The sequence below is a fragment of the Xiphophorus maculatus genome, chromosome 4, assembly GCF_002775205.1.
Source record: "Xiphophorus maculatus strain JP 163 A chromosome 4, X_maculatus-5.0-male, whole genome shotgun sequence".
NCBI lineage: Eukaryota > Metazoa > Chordata > Actinopteri > Cyprinodontiformes > Poeciliidae > Xiphophorus > Xiphophorus maculatus.
Window position 1 is genome coordinate 23,640,929 of NC_036446.1, and position 21,943 is coordinate 23,662,871.

At 40.5% G+C, this 21,943-nt stretch overlaps 1 protein-coding gene across 1 annotated transcript; it reads left to right on the top strand.

Moving 5' to 3' along the window:
• Positions 1-11,152: 11,152 nt before the first annotated feature.
• Positions 11,153-16,262, top strand: grpr (gastrin releasing peptide receptor). The gene is made up of 4 exons (XM_023332987.1): positions 11,153-11,460; positions 14,485-14,836; positions 15,183-15,296; positions 15,981-16,262. Exons 1-4 carry the CDS (start codon positions 11,153-11,155, stop codon positions 16,260-16,262), a joined length of 1,056 nt encoding a protein of 351 aa, XP_023188755.1.
• Positions 16,263-21,943: the final 5,681 nt, after the last annotated feature.

Below are 21,943 nucleotides of genomic sequence, written 5' to 3' on the forward strand. Positions count from 1 at the left end.
GATGTCTTACTTGGCCTCACTAAAAGTTCAACAGTTCAGAGTTTCTCATAAATCCTTTATTGTCACTATTTAAATATCATATTCATTGTTCCAGGTAGGGGAAGCCGTGCTTTGCTGCATTTTACAATGAACTTAAGTTTTATATCCAGACTATCAAAGACAAAAAATAGCTATTAAAACAATTGAACTCTGTACTGCTTTGAATGAACAGTTGGGAACCGAAGCCCCGTAGCTTTTTCTTCATCTTGAATATATTTATCTGAATTTGTTTTTCTCTGGAGGCAGAACAAATGTTTCACTCTGTCGTTGTGCAGTGTGTCTGTGAATAAAGTTTAAAAAAAAAAACATCCCCCCTCCCCCACACCCAACAGACTTCTTGTGGCTTTGATGTCACAGTGATGTCACTCATCATGTCTATGACATCACTGGCGGCTGCCTTTGTATTCCCAGGTTCCACAGAGAAATTCATTTGCAGTCTGAACCAGAGAGCAAAGATGGAAGAAGAACAATTTTTGTTGGCAAAAATTAACAATTTGCAGAAGAACCGCAGCAAGCTGGCGGAGGAGAACAAAGAGCTTCAGAAAACTGTGGAAAGTCTGAAGATTAAACTGGAGCAACTAAACAGAACAAACAACACACACAACTGGAAAAAGGAAAATAACATACTTGTAAATACGAATGACTATTACAAGAAACAAATCAGAAAAATTCATCTGGACCTGGCGGAAGTAAATGCAAGTGTACGCCAACTAAGTTGTGATTATGAAGACCAGTTAAGAATAAAATATACACTGGAAGACGAACAGAAAAAACTGAGATACACTTTAGAGGACGATTTAATAGAAAAAACAGAAAAACTCGAGTGGCTAGAGACAGAAAATGAAGAGTTACATAAAGAGATTGTAGCGCTGAAGATTAAAAATGATAGGATCAAATCCAGGGTGGCAGAAAAAAGCGAAGATGTCCAACAAAGGGAAGAACCAGTCAGGGTACATATCCAGGAAGAGGAACTATCAGTATGTCAGAAAGTAGCGAGAATTTTTATGCATTTGTACGATTCAACGGTGGCGTATTGGGTGCCACCCTGGGTTTTTTTTTAACAGTAAAGGGTATTTTGGGTTGCTGGAAACAGGATGTTTGTGGGATAGTGATGATTTAAATGAATTACAAATATAAATACTCTTGTTTGCTTTTGGAATTTGTGCCTAGTGAGAGATGCTTGCAGGAAGACATCTAAACGGGTCAAACTGGAAGCTGACACCAGATGGTCTGCAGCAAGAGTGATGACTGACGGATAATTAAGGGTCGAAGTTTATGAACCAGAAACAGAGGAACGGTACATGAGACAGGGATGCACAAGACACCTCCTTGTTCTGTGGGTTCATCAGTTCCTGCATCGTTTCTACAGAAGGAAATAAACAAGAACTCTGAATTTTGCATTACGGCAGCTTGCAGGTGCAACACACCTGTGACTCAAGAGAACAGAAGAAGCAGCTGTGATTAACTCAAGATAACCAAATCCAGGGGTCTCAAACTCCAGGCCTCGAGGGCCGCAGTCCTGCAGTTTTTAGATGTGCCAGAGGTACAAAACACTGGATTGAAATGACTTAATGACCTCCTCCTTGTGTAGATCAGTTTTCCAGAGCCTTAATGACCTAATTATTCTGTTCAGGTGTGGTGCAGCAGAGGCACATCTAAAAGGTGCAGGACTGCGGCCCTCGAGAACTGGAGTTAAAGTCCCTCCACTGGCTCCCTGTAGCTCAAAGAATAGACTTTAAAATACTGTTGTTAGTTTATAAATCACTGAACGGCTTAGAACCACAATACATTAAAGATCTGCTGTTGTTGTATCAACCCTCCAGACCTCTCAGGTCTTCCGGTTCTGGTCGGCTCTGCATCCCCAGAACCAGAACCAAACGAGGAGAAGCAGCTTTCAGCATCTATGCACCACAAATTTGGAACAAACTTCCAGAAAACTGTAAAACAGCTGAAACACTGACTTCTTTTAAATCTCAACTAAAAACCCACCTGTTTAGAATTGTATTTGAAATGTAATCAATTACAAATTTATGGATGGAACTTGACTTAATGCTTTGCTTTGATTATTGATTCTATGTTGCATTGTGTTTCTGTGTTTGTAATGATGTAAAGCACTTTGAAATGTCTTGCTGCTGAAATGTGCTATACAAATAAAATTTGATTGATTGATTGATTGATTGAGACCCCTGAATAGGCTCTGTAACTAGGACCGCCCTAAGGAAATAAAAAGAAAGTCTCTGGGAGGAGCTGTTTTAGAGCGGGTAGATTGTAACTAAAGCACGCTGCTGTCCGTTCTCCTTGCAAGTAAATCTAAAACTCACTTGTCTCTCTCTTCTTTTTCAGTTTGAGAATGAGTTTAGAGATCCTTTTCCGGGACTGGTATTTGGTTTATCAGCTGGAATCTGACGCTTGACGGGACTCCGTGGAAGGGGAGAGACAACTGAGAGAAAATTGTCTTTTAAAAGAAAAGCGTGAATGAGTTGATCGCGTTCGCGTTAAAAGAAATCCCGTGTAAGAAACGCTGTGAATCCTGGGCTCTAACAGCTGAAACTAAACGGCTTTAACTTTATGCGGTTGTGGTGATAATTGGATGGCGGAGTCCAGCGAGCAGCCGCTTAAATCCGTCTTAAACGTTTCATTCCGTAAAAAAACAGGGCGGCGGAGTCCTGCGTGAAGACGCTTCAGCTCCGGAACTGAAGTGTGATTGGAGGTATAAACACCTTTAGGTATTTTATCTCATTTAAAGTAGCGGGTTTGGAAGGAGCAAACCAATTGTGGATGCAGAGGCAAGAATCCTCCACTCGTAAGAGTCCAAGAAAGGATTACCACAATCGGTATTTTTAATTGTTACCCACTATAAAAAAGAAACCAGTTTTTAGAACAGCCTAGGTGTTGACAAACTGGTCTAAATTGTTTAAAATGGGTAGAAATAGCAGGAAGTGGAGAGAAGTGTTTCAATATGTGTTCGTTTAATTTCTTTTATAAATGAATTCATTTAAATTGTCCGGAATGGTAGAAAAATAACTGCAGTACTGGAGAATACACAGCAGATGGCGGCATAGCAACCATTGAACGAATTACTGCTTTATATTTCAACAGTAAATGTAAATCAAAAGATTAACAGCAGTGAAAATATTGGGAGTGTGTTGAAGGGCAGGACCCTGATAAAATACAAAATATCTGAATAAATGGATCGTAAAGTACAGGTTAAAAGGTTAATTAAATACTAAAATAGAACTAGAACTATAGGATAAAATAAAAACTAAAGAAAGAGCCAAGAAATTAAGGAAACAGAAGATTGTGATAACAGTGTGTTGGCAAATAAATAGATGACTAAATGAAAAACTAAATAAATAAATACAGGAATAAGTAGATGAATATAATAAAAGAAATATCTAAAAACAGGAACAAAAGTCATAAAGGAAAACAAGTAACAGACAGGAATGTGAAACACAAGAAAGGGGAAAATGAAAGTTTTTTTAAGAAGGAAAAGGATGAGGAAACTTTAAACAGTTAAAGTTTCATAGAAAGAAAAATAATGATGAAAACTCAGTGAAACTAAAACTAACTCTCTTATTAAATAGTAATTGATCAAACAGAGGAACACATAGCCTTCATGGATTTCAAATGCACCATTAGCTCTGCTCTTGAAACCTTTATTTTTATTGCCAATATAAAACAAAAACAAATGTTTGCAGTCCAGTTTAAAGAATCCAAAACAGATTACAGTTTCTCTGGCTACAAGATCAATATACCAATGGGCTCTTTGCACCTGCTGCGCTGACGTCACAACCCAAATACGCTCTCTTTTTTCGCTTGAGTTACCATGACAACTAGAAAAGACACAGTCTTATTTCAGACGCAAATAAAACAATACTATGAACATTGCTGTCTTCCTAATATAATGGGCTTTTAAGTTTTCATGGATTTCCAAACGATCCTGAATTAAGAACATGGTGGCTTGTAAATATTCGTAGCTACCAGTTAAAGCTAACGCAGCACAGCAAAGTTTACAGCCTTCACTTCACTCCGGATCAACTTCGTCAGCCTAAAGAAGAAGGTAAAGGAGCCTCCTGTGTTATTTCCATGGAATCACTTCTGTATTCAGCCTGAAAGAGTTTATGGGAACCAGAGAGCAGACCAGAGCCAGACAGCCGAGCTACTGATCCGCCTGTACAAACCGCTGTAAACACCATCCTGCTTCACAAGAAACATGCAAAACTAATAAAGCGAAATAACACGGAGACCTTAAGGAACACGGCCATATTTTTCTAAACGCAACAACTTTGAACCTGAACAGTCAGCTGAACTAGAACTCCGACACCAGAGCTAATGTTAAGCTATGGGCTTGTTGTGCTTCAGAAGCAAAAAGCCTGAACAGTAAAATCCCCGTTACTTGGTCTCTGACACTAACGACAATAAACGCAGGTAATATACTTGAACATAAGGTAAAAACATTGTCCGTTAGAATGGATGAAAAATGTTTAGATACTTAGATAGCACATTTTTACAAGAAAAATGTCTAGCATAAGCTAAAGCTAATGTTAGCCACAAAGTTTAAAGAAAGTAAAACTCACCTTCGTATCTGTGTATAACGAGGCGAACATCTTAAAACCTTTCTCCAGCTTATTGTCGGGGCTTCGGATCGATGTACATCATTAATTGTTACCTTGGACAAGCCCTTCAGACGCCCAGTGTAAAGAGCCTTTTTCAATAGATCGGAAAAGATTGAGCCGCTTTTCCCCGAACGCGGAAGCTGAGGTGCAAAGAGCCCATTGTCGTTAGTGCCACGGTCTTTTAATTTATTCTTTGCAGGATTCATGCATTCATTTTACTTACTGTTAATCTCACAGATTTCCATGGAAAACAAAGTGATTCATTTTCTTTGAAAAAAATATTCCTTTGAAATTTAGACTCAACAATATGAAACAATTTGTCGAGAAGTCCCTTAAACGTCTGAGACTGTACAAATATTTGGTCCTTTGCACAACAGTGAAGAAACACTCTTTACCGGTGAAGAAGCCTTCTGTTAGCGACACTTTCTGATACTTCTGTCGAGACTCGCTCCTGTCTTCATCACAGCAACGGTGCTTTTCTTGTAACATAATAATGTTCACCTTCTTCACACCTCTCCATTTGTACAAGAAGCCAAAGCCAGGGGTCTCATTTAGCACCGTTGGTTCATCTTCTATATAAGCCTGTTTGTCTTTGACTTGGACACATGCCTAATGAGGCGTAAAGCACCTTTTCACATGAACGCACAAGTAAAAGTCTGAGTGTCTTTATACAACGGAGGGCAAGCTCTGTCAAACTTTCTTTGCAGATGCATGTTTCTTGTTGAAATAATGTAGCATCTCAAGATGAGAACAAGATGTTTTTCTTTCCCTTTTGTTTTCTGAAGTTACAAACTTATAACGTAAACACAAAACGAAGCCAAAAAGCCATTTGCTTTTGGGAAAGATCCTGTTTGTACTTTACTTGCAGCTATTTCCTGTCAGGATCTGTGTTTTTCTGTGTTCATTTAGAGTTTTTTGTGTCCTTGCGTCTCTTCGTTGTCCTGTCCTTCCCTTGATTGTTCCCAGGTGTGTCTCGTTCTGTCATTACCCTCCCGTGTATTTAACTCCACCTGTGTTCCTTGTTCCTCGTCGGGTCCTCGTCAATTATTCGTCAATGTAGAGTCTAGTTTGTCGTCGTCAATGTTCAGTCTAGTCCTGGTCAGTGTTTCCTTGTGCCTGCTGCTTGTGCTGGACTTATTACCATTAAACATCCATTATTCATCTCATCTGGGTCTACAGCGTCTGCCTCACCACCTCACCCGCACCACCTTATGACAGAAGGACCCGACCAGACCGAACGGTGAGGCACGCTATTTTTACCTATCATCATGGACCCTGAGGAGTTAAAGGAGCTAACGGACACGATCAGGGAATATAAGGAGGCGATGGCCAAACCATACGCTGCCTGCAGACGGCTCGGTTTCGCCATCCGCTTGGGGCTCCTACTGGACTACTGGGTTCCTCGTTTTCCGCACCCGGGGTTGGTGGAGTTGCAGAGGGAGGCAGAGTGGGAGCGTGTGGCGGCTCTAGCCGTCATGGCTGGCGAACCTCTGCCTCCCAAGCCACACAGTTTCTCCGCCAGCCCAGATCCTGCTCCAGTTCCGGGACCAGCACCTCCAGCTCCACCTCCGCTGTCTGCCCGGAGACAGCGACGTGAGCCGCCGGCAGACCCGGCCCCTCGTCGTTTCCCGGAGCCGCCACCTCCACGGTCAGCCCGGAGACAGCGACGTGAGCCGCCGGTGGACCCGGCCCCTCGTCGTCTTCCGGATCCGTCACCTCCACGGTCAGCCCGGAGACAGCGACGTGAGCCGCCGGTGGACCCGGCCCCTCGTCGCCTTCCGGAGCTGTCACCTCCGCTGCCGGTTCCCAGGCTCCGCTCCGGCTCGCCCCCGCAGCCGGTTCCAAGGCTTCGCTGCGGCTCGCCCCCGCAGCCGTTTCCAAGGCTTCGCTGCGACTCGCCCCCGCAGCCGTTTCCAAGGCTTCGCTGCGGCTCGCCCCCGCAGCCGTTTCCAAGGCTTCGCTGCGGCTCGCCCCCGCAGCCGTTTCCAAGGCTTCGCTGCGGCTCGCCCCCGCAGCCGTTTCCAAGGCTTCACTGCGGCTCGCCCCCGCAGCCGGTTCCCAGGCTCCGCTCCGGCTCGCCCCCGCAGCCGGCCCCGAGGCTCCGCTCCGGCTCACCTCCAGCCGGCGCACCCGAGGCCGAATCAGCCGGCGTTCCAGCCAGCGCACCTTCCGAGACTCCCAGTGTTCCTTCCGAGACCCAGACCCCCAGCGTTCCTTCCGAGACTCCCTGCGTTCCTCCTGAGACCCTGACCTCCTGCGTTCCTCCTGAGACCCTGACCTCCAGCGTTCCACCCGAGACCCTGACCTCCAGCGTTCCACCCGAGACCCTGACCTCCAGCGTTCCACCCGAGACCGAGACTCCCTGCGTTCCACCCGAGACCGAGACTCCCTGCGTTCCACCCGAGACCGAGACTCCCTGCGTTCCACCCGAGACCGAGACCCCTTGTGCGCCGACCGAGACCCCCTGTGCGCCGACCGAGACCCCCTGTGCTCCGACCGAGACCCCCTGTGCTCCACCAGAGACCCGACCTCGGGGGGCTCGTCATCGCCGTCTGTGGGCGGCCCCAGGGGCTCATCATCGCCACCTCCAGGGCCGCGGACGGCCGCCGGACCCCTCCTGGGGTCCCGCCTCCAGGGTTCCTGCCTCCAGCGCCGCGGACGGCCGCCGGACCGCCTCCGTGGTTCCCGCCTCCAGCGCCGCGGACGGCCGCCGGACCGCCTCTGTGGTTCCCGCCTCCAGCGCGGCGGACGGCCGCCGGACCGCCTCTGTGGTTCCCGCCTCCAGCGCCGCGGACGGCCGCCGGACTGCCTCTGTGGTTCCCGCCTCCAGCGCCGCGGACGACCGCAGGACCGCCTCCGTGGTTCCCGCCGCCGCGGGCGACCGCCGGACCACCTCCGTGGTTCCCGCCTCCTTTGCCTCCGCCCACCTTGTGGGTAGTTTTTTGTTGTTTTTGGACTCTTGGCCCTCCCTGTGTTTCCGCCCACAACGGTGGGTTGTTTTATGTTTTTTCTGGACTCTGGCCCCCCGTCCGGCGCCCCTCCACCCACCCTTGTTGTGTTTTTTGTTTTGTGGGCGTCTGGTAGCCGCCCTTGAGGGGGGGGTACTGTCAGGATCTGTGTTTTTCTGTGTTCATTTAGAGTTTTTTGTGTCCTTGCGTCTCTTCGTTGTCCTGTCCTTCCCTTGATTGTTCCCAGGTGTGTCTCGTTCTGTCATTACCCTCCCGTGTATTTAACTCCACCTGTGTTCCTTGTTCCTCGTCGGGTCCTCGTCAATTATTCGTCAATGTAGAGTCTAGTTTGTCGTCGTCAATGTTCAGTCTAGTCCTGGTCAGTGTTTCCTTGTGCCTGCTGCTTGTGCTGGACTTATTACCATTAAACATCCATTATTCATCTCATCTGGGTCTACAGCGTCTGCCTCACCACCTCACCCGCACCACCTTATGACATTTCCATCATGTTTTTCTGCCCTCATTGTTTAAATTGAGGGAATAAACTCAACTTAGACAAGTTGAGTTTACGTTGTTTAACTTAACAACTTGGGTTAGACAACTTAAGTTGTTCAGTTGTTTTCTTCCTGTTTTCTTTTTTTCTGTGGACTTTAAGTTATTTCTAGCATTCTCATTGTGGAAAAAAAAAAATAAAGATATGGTGAGAAGACTCCAGTTACCAATAATTTTCAAGTTTATAGAAAAATATTTAAGTCTTTTATATTTTTTCCCATTTTTTATATTTTCTCTCTCAGTTTTTCCTTTTTACTTGGAAAACTGCTATATTTTTTTCTGACCTTGTTACTCTGTTTTTCTTCACCCATCCAACAGAATGGCTGACAATCTAAATCTTCTGCTCCACCCCCCATCTCTCCGCTTTCTCTTACGTCTTCTTGTGGCTTCTTTACTACGCGTCGTACATTTTCTCTTTTTGAGGAATTGAGGAACAAAGTATTTACTGATCCAGCGCCGACTTAACAGGTCTTGTGGATTTCCGGTCCTTGAACAAAGCATCTCATCATCAAACATAACCTGTTTCCACGTAATTGGTCAATAATTTATTCTCCTGAGGACAACAAAAGGCAGCCTGAGTACAATCAGTGGTTCTTGTATCAGAAGGGACACAGATCCAGAGGCTTTTATTTGTGAGCTCATCGCTTAGAGTTGTTGGCTGGGAAGATTTCGTCCGATCACCCGCTGCCATTGTTCTCTTTAACTCCTGCTGCCTCAGATGTGTGCTAATTTCCATCACGTCGTCCAAATGTGCTAGCTCATTATAGATTCAACATGGATGTATGTTCTTTTTCAGGAGATGTGGTAAAGGTTAAAAGAGCTCTGTTTTCATTTGTCTGGTCGTGCTCAAAGCCTCGCAGCGTCTTTGCTTGATATTTACATGACATTTCAAGCTTGAAGACAGACTTTTTTAAAATAAAATTTATTAATTTCTTTGATTTTATTTGCGCTAAGCCAGAATCAGTTCATTAAGGGTGATGAATTATCGAATTAGAGGTTTGTTTGTGTTTTTTTCTCACTCTCTTCAGTCTAGAAGTGTAAAATTTCCCCATTAATGTGCCTCCGCTTAACAAAGAGAAGTTTCCGGCTCTCCTGGCTTTATCATCTCACCTCAACATGACTGAAAAAGCAAATTAAAGGTAAAATGAGGCTTGCAAGCACTTACTGCAAATTCAATTTTCTTCCTGCTCTCTGTAAACCATAGCAATAATCCAGGATCATAGATGCTCTTTCTCCAAGTGGCATTGCTAACCTGCTGCTCTGAGTCATTGACGTATTGTGTTTATGCCCAAGCATTTTCTATTACATCAATGTTCCGCTGCAAAGGTGAAAAGGTGTTTCATGGATTACTTTTCTCTTTCATGACCTGCTGCTGAAGTTTTTAGAGGTCCTTTATCGTCTCCTACACCTGTGGAGAGCCAGTTTTCTGTAGCAGCCACATATCTGTTCAGATGTGATGCTGCCTGGAGACCAGCTGAGCATTTGTCGGGTGTGAGTTCGACTGTGTGGTCTTTAAAATCCCCAGCATCTTTTGTCACTTTAAGAAAGAATAAATGCACCTACTCTTTTGGCAATGTCTCAAAAACTTTCAGAAAATGCTGGTTTATGTTTCAAATGATGCACTCAGCTGTGAGTACAGATATGCAACAGGTTGAAAAACAATGGATTAAAAAATGGCTTAAATCAGAAAGAAAAAAAACATTTAAAACTGAAATTACCATTAACATTTACTGAGTAATGGAGGGTTAAATGGTGGGGCCGCTGTTAGTGCTGTTGCTTTGAATCGAGACGGTTTGAATCTTGCATGGTGCCTTTGTGCACTGAGTTTGTAGAAAGTATATATTTGTACATTTGTCCCTTGTCCACTTTAATTTTTAGTATGTACAATAGAAAACCTTTTTTTATATATATAATTTAATGTTACAATGTTACTATCCTGTTTCTTTTTGTAAATATTTAAATATAAATGTAATAAAAAGTAGATCTGTTAGCCCAGAACTCCCAGTCAAACACAACTATCACAGAAATTAAGTCTAATTCGGTATTACAAAGATGAGGGAAGATGTAATGAGAAACATAACCAGGCAATAAACAGAGTAAATCCAAGAATATATATAAATATATATACACTCACTTTATCAGGAGCACCTGATTAATTGATTAATAAACACAGCAAATCACAAATAGAGAGGCAGTAATATACGGCACTTAGACACCTAGAGGTGGTAAAGAACAACATTCTAAACCTTAAAACAAATGGGCTATAACACCAGAATCCACCGGATGCAACTTCTTCCAGCTAAGAACAGAAAACCGACCTCATTGTCTTGGGAATCTTTAAAACACATAGCTAAATTTATACCATTAAGATCGTTCTGAAGGCAAAAAAGAAAAGAAAAAAAAGAGAGAGAAAAACGGAGCGAGATGTAGGCTACCTAATAAAGTGGCCGGTGAGTGCACACCCAGAAATAAGAAAAAAAAAAGGCAACAGGTGCGCTGATTAGGCAGTAAATAACTGAAATGTCAACGTGAAATGAACTTTTAAAAATTAAATCAAGAAACGAGCTTCAATAAAATAACAGGAAACAAGAGTTAATTTGATTTCACAACAAACCCAAAGCATTCGGCCTCCATAATGTCGACTACTGTATGTACACCAACTGGATAACAGGAATTTATTAAACTTTAAAAAAAAAACTTTAATAAAAAAAAAACAACAACAACAAAACTATGTTACATAATGCAAATTAAATTCAAAAGTTGAATTAGTCTTGCTTTGAGCGCACAGAGTGGCTGCGCGCTCAGACCCTGAAGTCATGCGCACACCTCCAAAGTTGGACACTGAGCTTTATCAGCTCCTCTCCATGGATGTACAGGAGCATTACGAGAACATATTTCCCGTCATCTCTTCTGCGTTCTGTGGCAGCCAGAGAGATGGAGAGGATTCACGCTAACGCATCGCGCAGCATCCCTTGATCGCGCAGCTCCTCGCGGAGGATGTGGTTTGCCGGCGCGGCCATCGCTTCCGTTTACGGGGCCATCAGCGTTTTGGGACTCATTGGCAACATCACGCTCATCAAGACGTTTTGCTCGGCCAAATCTATCCGCAATGTTCCCAATCTGTTCATGTCGAGCCTTGCACTGGGGGACGTTTTGCTGCTGGTGACATGCGCTCCGGTGGACGCCAGCCGCTACCTTTCGGACGAGTGGCTGTTCGGGAGGCTGGGCTGTAAGGTCATCCCCTTCATTCAGCTCACCTCTGTTGGGGTGTCCGTGTTCACCCTCACGGCCCTCTCTGCTGACAGGTGAGCTGTTGTTTCACGTGTAATCCGTTGTCTAAGCAAACATCCAGCATTGATCCGCTGAGTATTGTGATCAGCGTGCTTTAAAAGTGACTGTTCTTAGTTCGCAAGCAGAAAATTGGCAACTGCTTATTTATCTTTAGTTACTAAGTGACGCTGCTTAGCCACGTTTCATAGATTTACCACTAAACTAAAAAAAATGTAATGACTGATTATAAACGAGGATCAGAATAAAATAAATAAATAAATAACTAAAAAATGTGTGAGTCAAAGCTGTTGGACAATTCTTTAAACACATAAATCCACGTACATTAGACATTCCTTCCAGTTTTTAGTATTGTAAAATAGTAATTTAAAAAAAAAAAAATCACCATAGTTTTTTTTACAGAGCATTTCATTCACTGAATTGTGCCTGAGCCTTTTCCTTCCTTTTCTGCCATTTGCCGTAGTGCCTTGAAAACTGATTAAGGTTCATCATTATGGAGATTTCTCTAAACCTTTCAGTACTGACAAAGACACAGCTGACAGGCTGATTAAATTTAGCTGATTAAATTAGCTTTAAATTCAGCTTTGCAGTATTTTTTTTTTATCGTGGCACAGGTTACATACATATATATATATATATATATATATATATATATATATATATATATATATATATATGCAGTACAGACCAAAAGTTTGGACACACCTTCTAATTCAATGGGTTTTCTTTATTTTCATGACTCTTTATAAGGCAAGAAATCCCACTTATTAACCTGACAGGGCAGGTTGACCTATGAAGTGAAAACCATTTCAGGTGACTACCTCTTGAAGCTCATCAAGAAAATGCAGAGTGTGTGCAAAGCAGTAATCACAGCAAAATGTTGCTACTTTGAAGAAACTAGATTATAAGGGGTATTTTAAGTTGTTTCACACTTTTTTGTTTAGTGCATATTTCCACATGTGTTATTCATAGTTTTGATGCCTTCAGTGTGAATCTACAATGTCAATAGTCATGAAAATAAAGGAAACTCATTGAATTAAAAGGTGTGTCCAAACCTTTGGTCTGTACTATAATATATATATATATATATATATATATATATATAAACAATAATAAATAGATGTGCATTCAAACTTTGTTACAGAGATATAAAACATATAAAACAAATACTTTCTATTTATCTTCTCTTTATACATTCATTTCACACTGGCCGATTATTTAACATGGTATTACATAAAATGGTTTCCCCAGAATGTATATTTTATTTTTTTTTTCCTTTTTTTGTTGTTTGTAAAGATTTTTACCACACGAAAATATTGGTGACATTTTTACTTTAATGGCAGATGAAATTAAGCTTTACAGTGCATCCGGTAAGTATTCACTGTGCTTCAATAAACCTTGGGTCAAGGTTTATTACTTTAGAGCCTTGACCCAAGTCACATTAAATTAATCTTTTCCTGAAAATTATCCACACACATAGCCCATCATGACAATGCAGAAAAAGGTTTTTGTGCCTTTTGCAAATTTATTGCAAACAAAAAAACGAATAAATCACATTTAAGTAAGTATTCACACCCTTTGCTCAATACTTTGTTGATCCATTTTTGGCAGCAACGACAACCTCAAGTCTTTTTGAATATGAAACTCTCCATCACCATCATATTTGAGATGGTTTCCTTAAATATCAGACGGGATTACTGTGCTTTTTTAAGACAGATGTCACACAACAACTGTGAAAGTCCCTCTACAGCACTGGCCACTCTCTGAAAACACTTGTTGGATCTGCGTCTGTACTTCCCAGTGATACTTTCTGAATAGAATCGCTGTTGAAGTAGGTTTTTCCATGCTGAGGCTCATCAACTTTCTTCTGCTAAACTCACCACAAGTTACGCATCGAACTGGCCAAGGTGATTATGCAAATGCAGCACAAATGCAGACACTCAGCTGTGTAAATGTCAGCTAATTAAGACTTTTCACTCATGACATTGTCGGGACCTCAAATAGCCAGGAAACTCGAATTCAAATTCAAACATACTTTATTAATCCCAAAAGGGAAATTAACTACCATAGGTACATTCCTCTCATGTCAGTCAAATGGTATTTCTGATCAAGTTTTCACTATTACAGCAGTCAGTATGCGAAAAAAAAAATAAATAAAGATCATATGTCAAAGTTATTCTCCAATGCCGTGGTAAATTCAAGTCTCTCTTTCAGGCTGCCTGGCACAGGTCACACTATTGTCCTGACAGAAATGAAGACTGGTGGAACCGGTGACTGTTCTCTGAGCTATTGATTGTGTTGATTATCAAGAAAGTGCTCCATCTTTACTGGCTGTATCATTACATCCTTTGGTGGCTTAGAGGCATAAAAGCAACACTCTTCCATCCCACCTTGCTACTTGCAGTATACCCCACACAGAGAGAAAGAATGGTGTTCAAGTATAAAAGGTTTTTATGATATGTGCCTCGGAAAATAAATTCCCATTCTTCAGCTTAGAAAAAACACACACACATACACACACACACTTTTAGGTGTTTCAACGTGAATTACTAATTTAGTTAAAAGTAGAGGTGTGAGTTCTTATATACATATATATCTAGGAAGATGCGTACATTTTTCCTGCAATTTAAAGCGCTTACAAAATGAAAAAGTGCCCATATAAAAGCTCAAACAAGCCTACTAACATCTGATTGATTTGATTCTATATTGCATTGTGTTTCTGTGTTTGTAATGATGTAAAGCACTTTGAAATGTCTTGCTGCTGAAATGTGCTATACAAATAAAATTTGATTGATTGATTGATTGATTGACAGGTATTCTGTCAAGCAAAAAGAACAGAACTGACTGGAATAGAAAGATTTATTGCCGTTGTACACAACTGGCCTTGCTGCCAGTACAACAAAATTACAGATGCTACATTCAAAGTGCTATTTCATCCTATTATTAAAATTAAAAGAATGAGAGAAGCGTTTTTACATGTTCCCACGAATTTCTCACTTTAATTAACAATTAAAAATATTTATTATCTGTTTTTTAATCAGGTACAGGGCCATCGTGAAGCCCCTTGATCTTCAAAAATCGACCACCACAACCAGCATTGTCCTGCGAGCCGCATTCATCTGGGTCTTCTCCCTCATCTTGGCAATCCCCGAGGCTGTGTACTCGGACCTGCACACCTTCAATGTGACCTCTACAAACGAGAGCTTTGTTACTTGCGCCCCCTACCCCCACGCTGGGAAACTGCACCCTCAGATTCACTCCATGGCCTCCTTCCTCATTTTCTACGTCATCCCCCTGTTGGTGATAAGCATGTACTACACCTTCATCGCCCGCAGCCTTTTCAAGAGTGCGTCCAACCTTCCCATGGAGGGGAATGTCCATGCAAGACGACAGGTAAGCTGTATAGTGGCTTTGATTGTAGTTTCCTTACAACAACTTGCTGTAAACTTTTTGTGTTAATTTCTTAAATTTCACCACTTCAATTACGTCCTCAAAGGAAAACTATCCATCCTGCCTTTCTGACCGTTATACTCGTTTTGCCTCTAATTTCCATCATCTGTTTTGGATTTGCTTTCAAAATACCAATATAATACAATACAGTGTCCACAAGCTGTGTTTAAATGTCTTTTGCCATTAGTTTTATGTTTGTTTTGATAAACATTTTTTAAAAAATCCTTTATTTAATGCCAGGCATGTATTTTGTTCCTCGATAACATTTTGAAACGGTTTCAATCAACAGGTAGAATCCAGAAGACGCTTGGCCAAGACAGTTCTTGTGTTCGTTGGTCTCTTTGCAGTGTGCTGGCTGCCCAGTCACGCCATCTACTTGTACCGCTCCTATCACTATTCCCAGGTAACCATGAACAACATTGTCATCGTTTTTGGTCTAGCTAAAGTTTAAAATCTTCTGCAGTTTCTTTTCTTTAAAAATCTCTTCCTCACAGTTGCATCACTGCATTAAGTTAAATGGACTGAGATGTTACCTCATACCTAAATCTGTTTGGAGCACCAAACCGTATAAAATAAGCAAAGAAATATAGTTAGTCAGGATTGTTACTTACAAAGTTTGATTGAGCCTTTATTGGTTTTACATTGAGGATTTTCAATTTGACTTTCAATCCAACACTTTTTAGTTGTCGATAAATAAAAGCCTGACTATAGTCCTGATGTTCCAAAATGACAAACACAAATAAATAATTCATTTTTAAGGGGATGTAATTCATAATAGGAATAATTCAATTTAACAACAGACTTTGACAAACATAGCATTGATTCTTTACAATGTGTGAGCCGGTTGTAATGTGATATTCCTGAAACGATGCTGTTGAAGTGCCTGCTTGGTTTGCTGAGCCTTTTTCCATGAACAAACTACAATTAAAAAACAAAAAGTGTATTTAGTCCCAGCATGTTTGACTGACAAATACATATGAAACACTAAGGTGTAAAAGAAAAAGGGAAAAAAAAGGAAGAAATGGACAAAATCCTTTTTCACACTACTGTACATATGTATAATCCGTTTCTTTCTCTCCTCTGCCAGGTGGACACGTCTCTGGGTCACTTTGTGTTCAGCGTTGTTGCTCGGATTCTGGCCTTCACCAACTCCTGCATGAACCCGTTTGCCCTTTACCTGCTGAGCAAAACCTTCAAGAAGCAGTTCAACCAGCAGCTGTGCTGCTGCCGTCATTTCATGTTCAAACACTCCCCACAGAGCCCAACACATTATAACACACGCATGACTTCAGTCCACAGCACACGTCACTCTGTGGCAAGTCTGACAATGATCAATGGCAGGCAGCTCTGTCAGGAGGACTGCGTGTAAAAGTGTTTGTGAGAGAGAGATGTAAATTTGTGATCTTTTTCTCCACATGAAAAGCATGTTGAAAATCTAGACTTTGAAAACACTATAGAGTTCTGTGGTGATGACTTTGTGTAAAATGTTCGGTGTAGACTTGCGATTGTGGTTGTGAAATAACTTCAATGCTGTTTACATTTTTTTTTTTTTTTTTTTTACACTTTTAAAGTTTCTAGGCTGCATTTATGCATTTGAGAAGACGGCCTGCAATCTTTCATGTACAGTTTGGCAAATTATGTGGTTAATGATCAATTTGTGCTTGTATATGTCTATCAGTTTGTTTTGATGAATCTCCTTATGGTCTATTCCTAAAATAGCATAAAACATAAGCAAAAGAAAGAAAAAAAAAAACAGAATAGGTACATCAGTTGGAAGCAGTCTCTGTATTTTGATGGACAAGGCATTGAAGAAATGCATGAGAGAAAGACTCTACCTCCCAGAGAAAGAAATTAAGCCCAAATTGCCACCTAAGAACACATTAAAACTTACTTAATTTCCCAAATATTTTTAAAATAATTAATCATTAGTTAGTTTTAAATGGTGGTTAGTGTTTTAAAATATTGTAATATTTAGGTAAAGTTTGTTTTTTTCCTTTCCATCTCACCCTCAACCTGATCAGCATCAATGGGTTCAGAGTTACTTCAAATCCAAATTTTCTCTGGCGCGAGCCAAACTGGGAAACAATCCACAAAAACCAGCCAGGGAGTTGGGCCAGATCTCCCAGTCACAGAAAGGCATATTGGTTCAAACAGCTGTTTGGTTTAAGACCCGGTCCGTTTCACAAAGAGTTGACCGAACAAGATCAGTAGAATAAAAAAGATCACAGCTTCTTTATTCTACTGCTATGAAGAACTCAGTATTTTTCTTCTCCTAATTTTGCTTCTTCAAAATATCACTAGATATAACAACGTCATAGTTAAACTCTGGAAAATCTTCCTTCAAACTCCTGGGAGAGATGAAAAAAAACTTTTGATTAAAGTAAAACCTTTAGTTGGCATAGATAATATCTGAGACTTTTTTTTTTTTTTTATTCCTATTTTTGACAGAATAAAAATTGTGGAGCATGTTATTTATATTCTGTTAACTACATCAGTAGAAAACAGATGTTGATGTGATGATAATGAATGTATTTGTTGACTATGTGCAGTTAATTTGCAGATAATTGTTCTCCTCGTTAGTATAGTGGTGAGTATCCCCGTCTGTCACGCGGGAGACCGGGGTTCGATTCCCCGACGGGGAGTGAAGTTTGTTTCAGGTCCCTCTTGAAAATGAGATCTAGATCTCAACGGGGTTTACCTGATTAAAAAAAAAAAAAAAAAATTGTTTAATGAAATACACCTTCATTTTGACAAATGCCCAGAGCCTCCTCTCTTCTTTTAAATTGCAATAAAATCATTCACTGTCTTAGGTGAAGAATTCACAATCCAAAGAATAATTATGAGATTGAGACTGAAATCAGTTTATGTAAATTAAGTCATACACCTTAGTTTCTGACACCATACAAATAAAAGTTTGCACATGTGAAACCTGTGGTAACGGCGACGTAATTAATTCAATGTTTCTAAGAAAGAAAAGCTCAAGCCATGTTGTGTGAGTCTGTAATTCAGTCTGTACCGTATTTGTACAATTTGAGTATTTGGCCAATTTATTTGAAGACTAAAATGTAAATTATGCTGAGTAAAGTATGTTTTTAATAGTATTTAGGCTTTTTTTTTATTGCAACCATTGTGAAAAAAATAATGGCACTTTTGTTAGATCTATTAGTTTTGTTGGCTTTCTGTTCTTGATTTATTTTTCTATTTTAAAACAGGACGTTTAATGGACAGCATTTTTGAGTAAAGATAAACAAAGTAAAAGTCTGTTTTATTTCTGTTCAAGACAATAAAGCTATGTAATGCAAAAATGACATGAATATTGTTTTAACCATATCACAGGAAAGGTGTTAAGAAACTTCAACCAAGAAATAATGCAACAAAAATACAATTTGTGCAACATAAAACCTGTCAGAGATATTTCAGTCTTAATTTATGGATGTTCTATGTTCCAGGAGCTGAACCTGTTGTTTCTGCTCCCTTAAAAGACCCTTTTCAAACAACACATGCAGCCAGCTGACTCGTTATTAATGCTGATGAACGGAGCTTAATGCGATGATCTTCATCCAGTGAGACAAGGTTTCAGTGGCACGTTAAGATATTTTTAGGTCTTTTAAAAATACAGAGGGGCTCTATCCTGCATCCCGTCAGCCACTGTTTGTCAATTTGCCAACAAATGTGCCTGATGTTGGAGCTAAATCCATTGGAGCCACTTCTGTTTTATCAACAACATGCAAGAAATTTAAATGTATTCACAAAATTGTGATAGAATACCTTAGCCTGGTCTCATTGTTAGCTGGTTTGTAAATAAGCAAGTTCCTGTCCACCATCAGCCTCATCAGACGGGTCCTGCAGCAACCCTGTGTGTGATTTTTGCACATTTGGTGATGTCTGCCCACAGGATGAGTCTTTTCTTGATCCACTGTTTCTGCTTGGGTTTGTTGCCTTTTGTCATTTTACATTTAAGTCTTCTGTTTTTTTTTTTTTTTTTGAAATGCTCTAGAAATGAAGGCAGCAAGACCTTCAGGGACATCACATTATGCCTGGGTCTGACCAACCCAACAGTCTTTAGGGGGGAAAAAGACATCTTTCTTACACCTTTATTACATAAAATTCACTGTATTGCCAATTAAAAAGGCAATATTGGCTCACAGGGGAAACTGAGCCAGTAAAGACTCAACCCTGTGTGAGTGTCACTGTGACAAATCTACAGCTGAGACTATGAACACGTTTCCTGGAAGAGTCAAGTTCTGCCTGCTTATTGTATTTAATGTGGTATCCTGTAATGTGATTTTGCTTTGGATTTGAACTTAAATTCATCATCGTGTTGCCGCTACGCTAAACCACCACTGGTTGAAGTTGTTTGTGGGTCTTCATATTTTTCCGTCGACATATTCTCACATTGTTTTTTTTGATGCAAGTGAAAGTTCTTATTGAAATCAAGGTAGGAAGCATTACGAGTTAAAAACATTAAACTAACCACACACTGGCAATTTGGTTTGAATTGTCCTTTTCAATTAAAATAGTTTTTTCTTCTCAGAAAGACAAGAGAAAAAGCAATATGGAAGAACCATATGTCTGGATCTTGGGTGGTTTGGTTTTTATAGCTTTTATTATTTTTCTGTGTTTTTCCCTTTGATTAGACTGTTTCACTTTAGTTCAGTCTGTTCTTAGTTATTTTAGTGAGTTCATCTTTGCCGTTTATTTCTTGTGTCCAGTTGTGGCCAAGTCTGTTTCCTCAGCTCCTCCTGCTGGTGTTTTTGTCTCTTTTCTCCTTTGTGTTGTTTCCCTTTCCCTCTGCTTGCCTTCTGCTCTTCCCTCACAGCTGCATCCATTTTGTAATTAGTTCTGCTCCATTGTTCCAGCAATCACACCAGTATATAAGCACTTTTGTTTTATTCACTCCTTGCCATTTGCCTCATGTTTCCCCAGACCAACATGGATCCAGGCTTTACTTTTTGGTAACTATAAAGTCACAGCTGAATCCAAGACTTAGTGAACCAAGTACCAAACAACTAAAGAGGGTTTATGTGGAAAAAAAAAGGTGACACCGGGTGTTTATTCGCCCCTAAAACTAATAGCCAAATTTCATACCTGTCATGAAGTGCGGTTTGAAGTGGTGAGGCAGACGCTGAGGACCCAGGTAGGTGTGCAAAAATGATGATCTTTAATGACGTCCAAAGTATAAAGTCCAAAAAACCAGGCAGCACAGCTGAGCGGAAAGCTAATGCTCAATGCTGGTAGTAACTAGAAACACGAATGGACAGCGCGACAGATAGATAAACAAGACAAGGACCTGACAAAGACACAGAAACACAGGTGGCATTAAATACACAGACGTAATCACAGAACGAGACACACCTGGGAACAATCAAAGGGTAGACAGGACAACACGGAGACTCGAGACACAGAAATCCAAAATAAACGCACAGAAAACTCAAATTAACACAGAAGAAAAACCAATCTTGACAATACCTCTTTGTAGGGATGAGATGTTGGAGCCTGTACACTGCTCTTACAGGCTTTTGTTTTGTGTCAATAAGCTAAATTTTCCAAGGTGAAAGGGCTGACTGAGAGAAACTTCAGAAATCTGTCAGTCTGAGCAGATGAGATCCTTTCACAATCCAAACTTTCATTAATCAGCTTGAAAAACAAACAAGGTCAGGATTTTGATATCATCTCAAAAGTATCCATTTTAGAAAGCAAGTTCTGTGTTAAAATAAAGATCTGATCAGATTTCCTCACAAATTAAGTTATAATTTTGTGTATAAAGACACAGTAATGAACCATGGGGATTTTCAGAAGATGGTTTACAGCTGCCTGTTAATTGTTAAAAATTGTTTCGGATAAGTGGGAGTCACTTTAAAGTATTCTAGGTTTGCATCATATTTATAGACAGACAGCCCCACTGTGTAGATGCTAACAATTTTAGTTATGTTTCCTGAAAGGTATTTGGTCATAAATGTATATATAAAAAAACATTTCAAGAATTAGATTATATTACTAGTTCGTTTATGCAATTTTTCCTTGAAACATTAGCAGAAAGAGTTCAACTCAGGTAAACATCAGGAACATTACAAGAAAAAGGAGTACTCCAATTCTACAAGAAGAGGGAGACAAAATTCTTCCTTTTGTCACCGCTAGCAGCAGCTGACTCCTTTTAGTTTGGCTTTTTTGAAAGGAAGAAGAAAAGAGAAACAAATTTGCTCCTCGGGTTTAAAGTATTTTGCGCTCACGACAGAGATGACTGCATTCAGACACTGCAATGTCTGACCTATTAATGAATCACAAAAATCAATTAAGAGCCTTGTACAGCAGGAATGTACCAACATCACGCCTTCCTCTTCACATTTTATCGACTGGAAGCATTGTTGTGGAAAGAAATTTCATAAACCCACGTGAAAATCAATTCTTTTTTCCTGCTTCAACAGCAAAATGAACAGAAAAACAAATGTTGGCCGTGACCATTGAGACTCTGAGTCTTTTGCTCGCCCTGCTTGCTCATGGCTCTGGGGTTTTTAAAGGAGACATTTTTAGATTTGAATAGATTTCCATTAAGAAGTCTGTGTTATTGTGCTCTTTTAAATTAGTCTGAGCAAGACTTTATTTATTACTATTTTTTATTCCCTACATATAATCAACTCTGATTGCAGAAGTTTACTTAAGAAGCTATTTTCTTCTAGTCATTTTTGACTTAAAAGGGCAACGATATAGCCTGTTTATGACAACTAAAGTTAGCATAGTTACTGATTAAGCTATAAAATGGCACTATGAGGCTGGAAAACACTTTTTTGTTGTTTTAAATCACGTTATAATGTTATTCTCTCGTCACAAACATACCTGGAGTGTTTCTTGGATTCTTTTATGCATGTTTAAGGAATCCTTTTGCCCCCAGTGGCAACCATTTGGACACTTGCTCATGCAAAGTGCCGCCTGTTTACTCGATGCTCCTTCATGGGGTTGCAGAGCACCCCACTGTGAACCCACGTTCTCCACTCTGCTCCAGCAGACTAGTGGCAGCAGCGTAAATTTACTAAGTCAAATTTCTTTTCAGTT

Coding starts and splice junctions, on each gene's coding strand:
- grpr (XM_023332987.1), top strand. CDS start 11,153: ATGTGGTTTGCCGGCGCGGCCATCGCTTCCGTTTACGGGGCCATCAGC. Junction 11,461..14,484: donor ACGGCCCTCTCTGCTGACAG/GTGAGCTGTTGT, acceptor TTTTTTAATCAG/GTACAGGGCCATCGTGAAGC. Junction 14,837..15,182: donor ATGTCCATGCAAGACGACAG/GTAAGCTGTATA, acceptor TTCAATCAACAG/GTAGAATCCAGAAGACGCTT.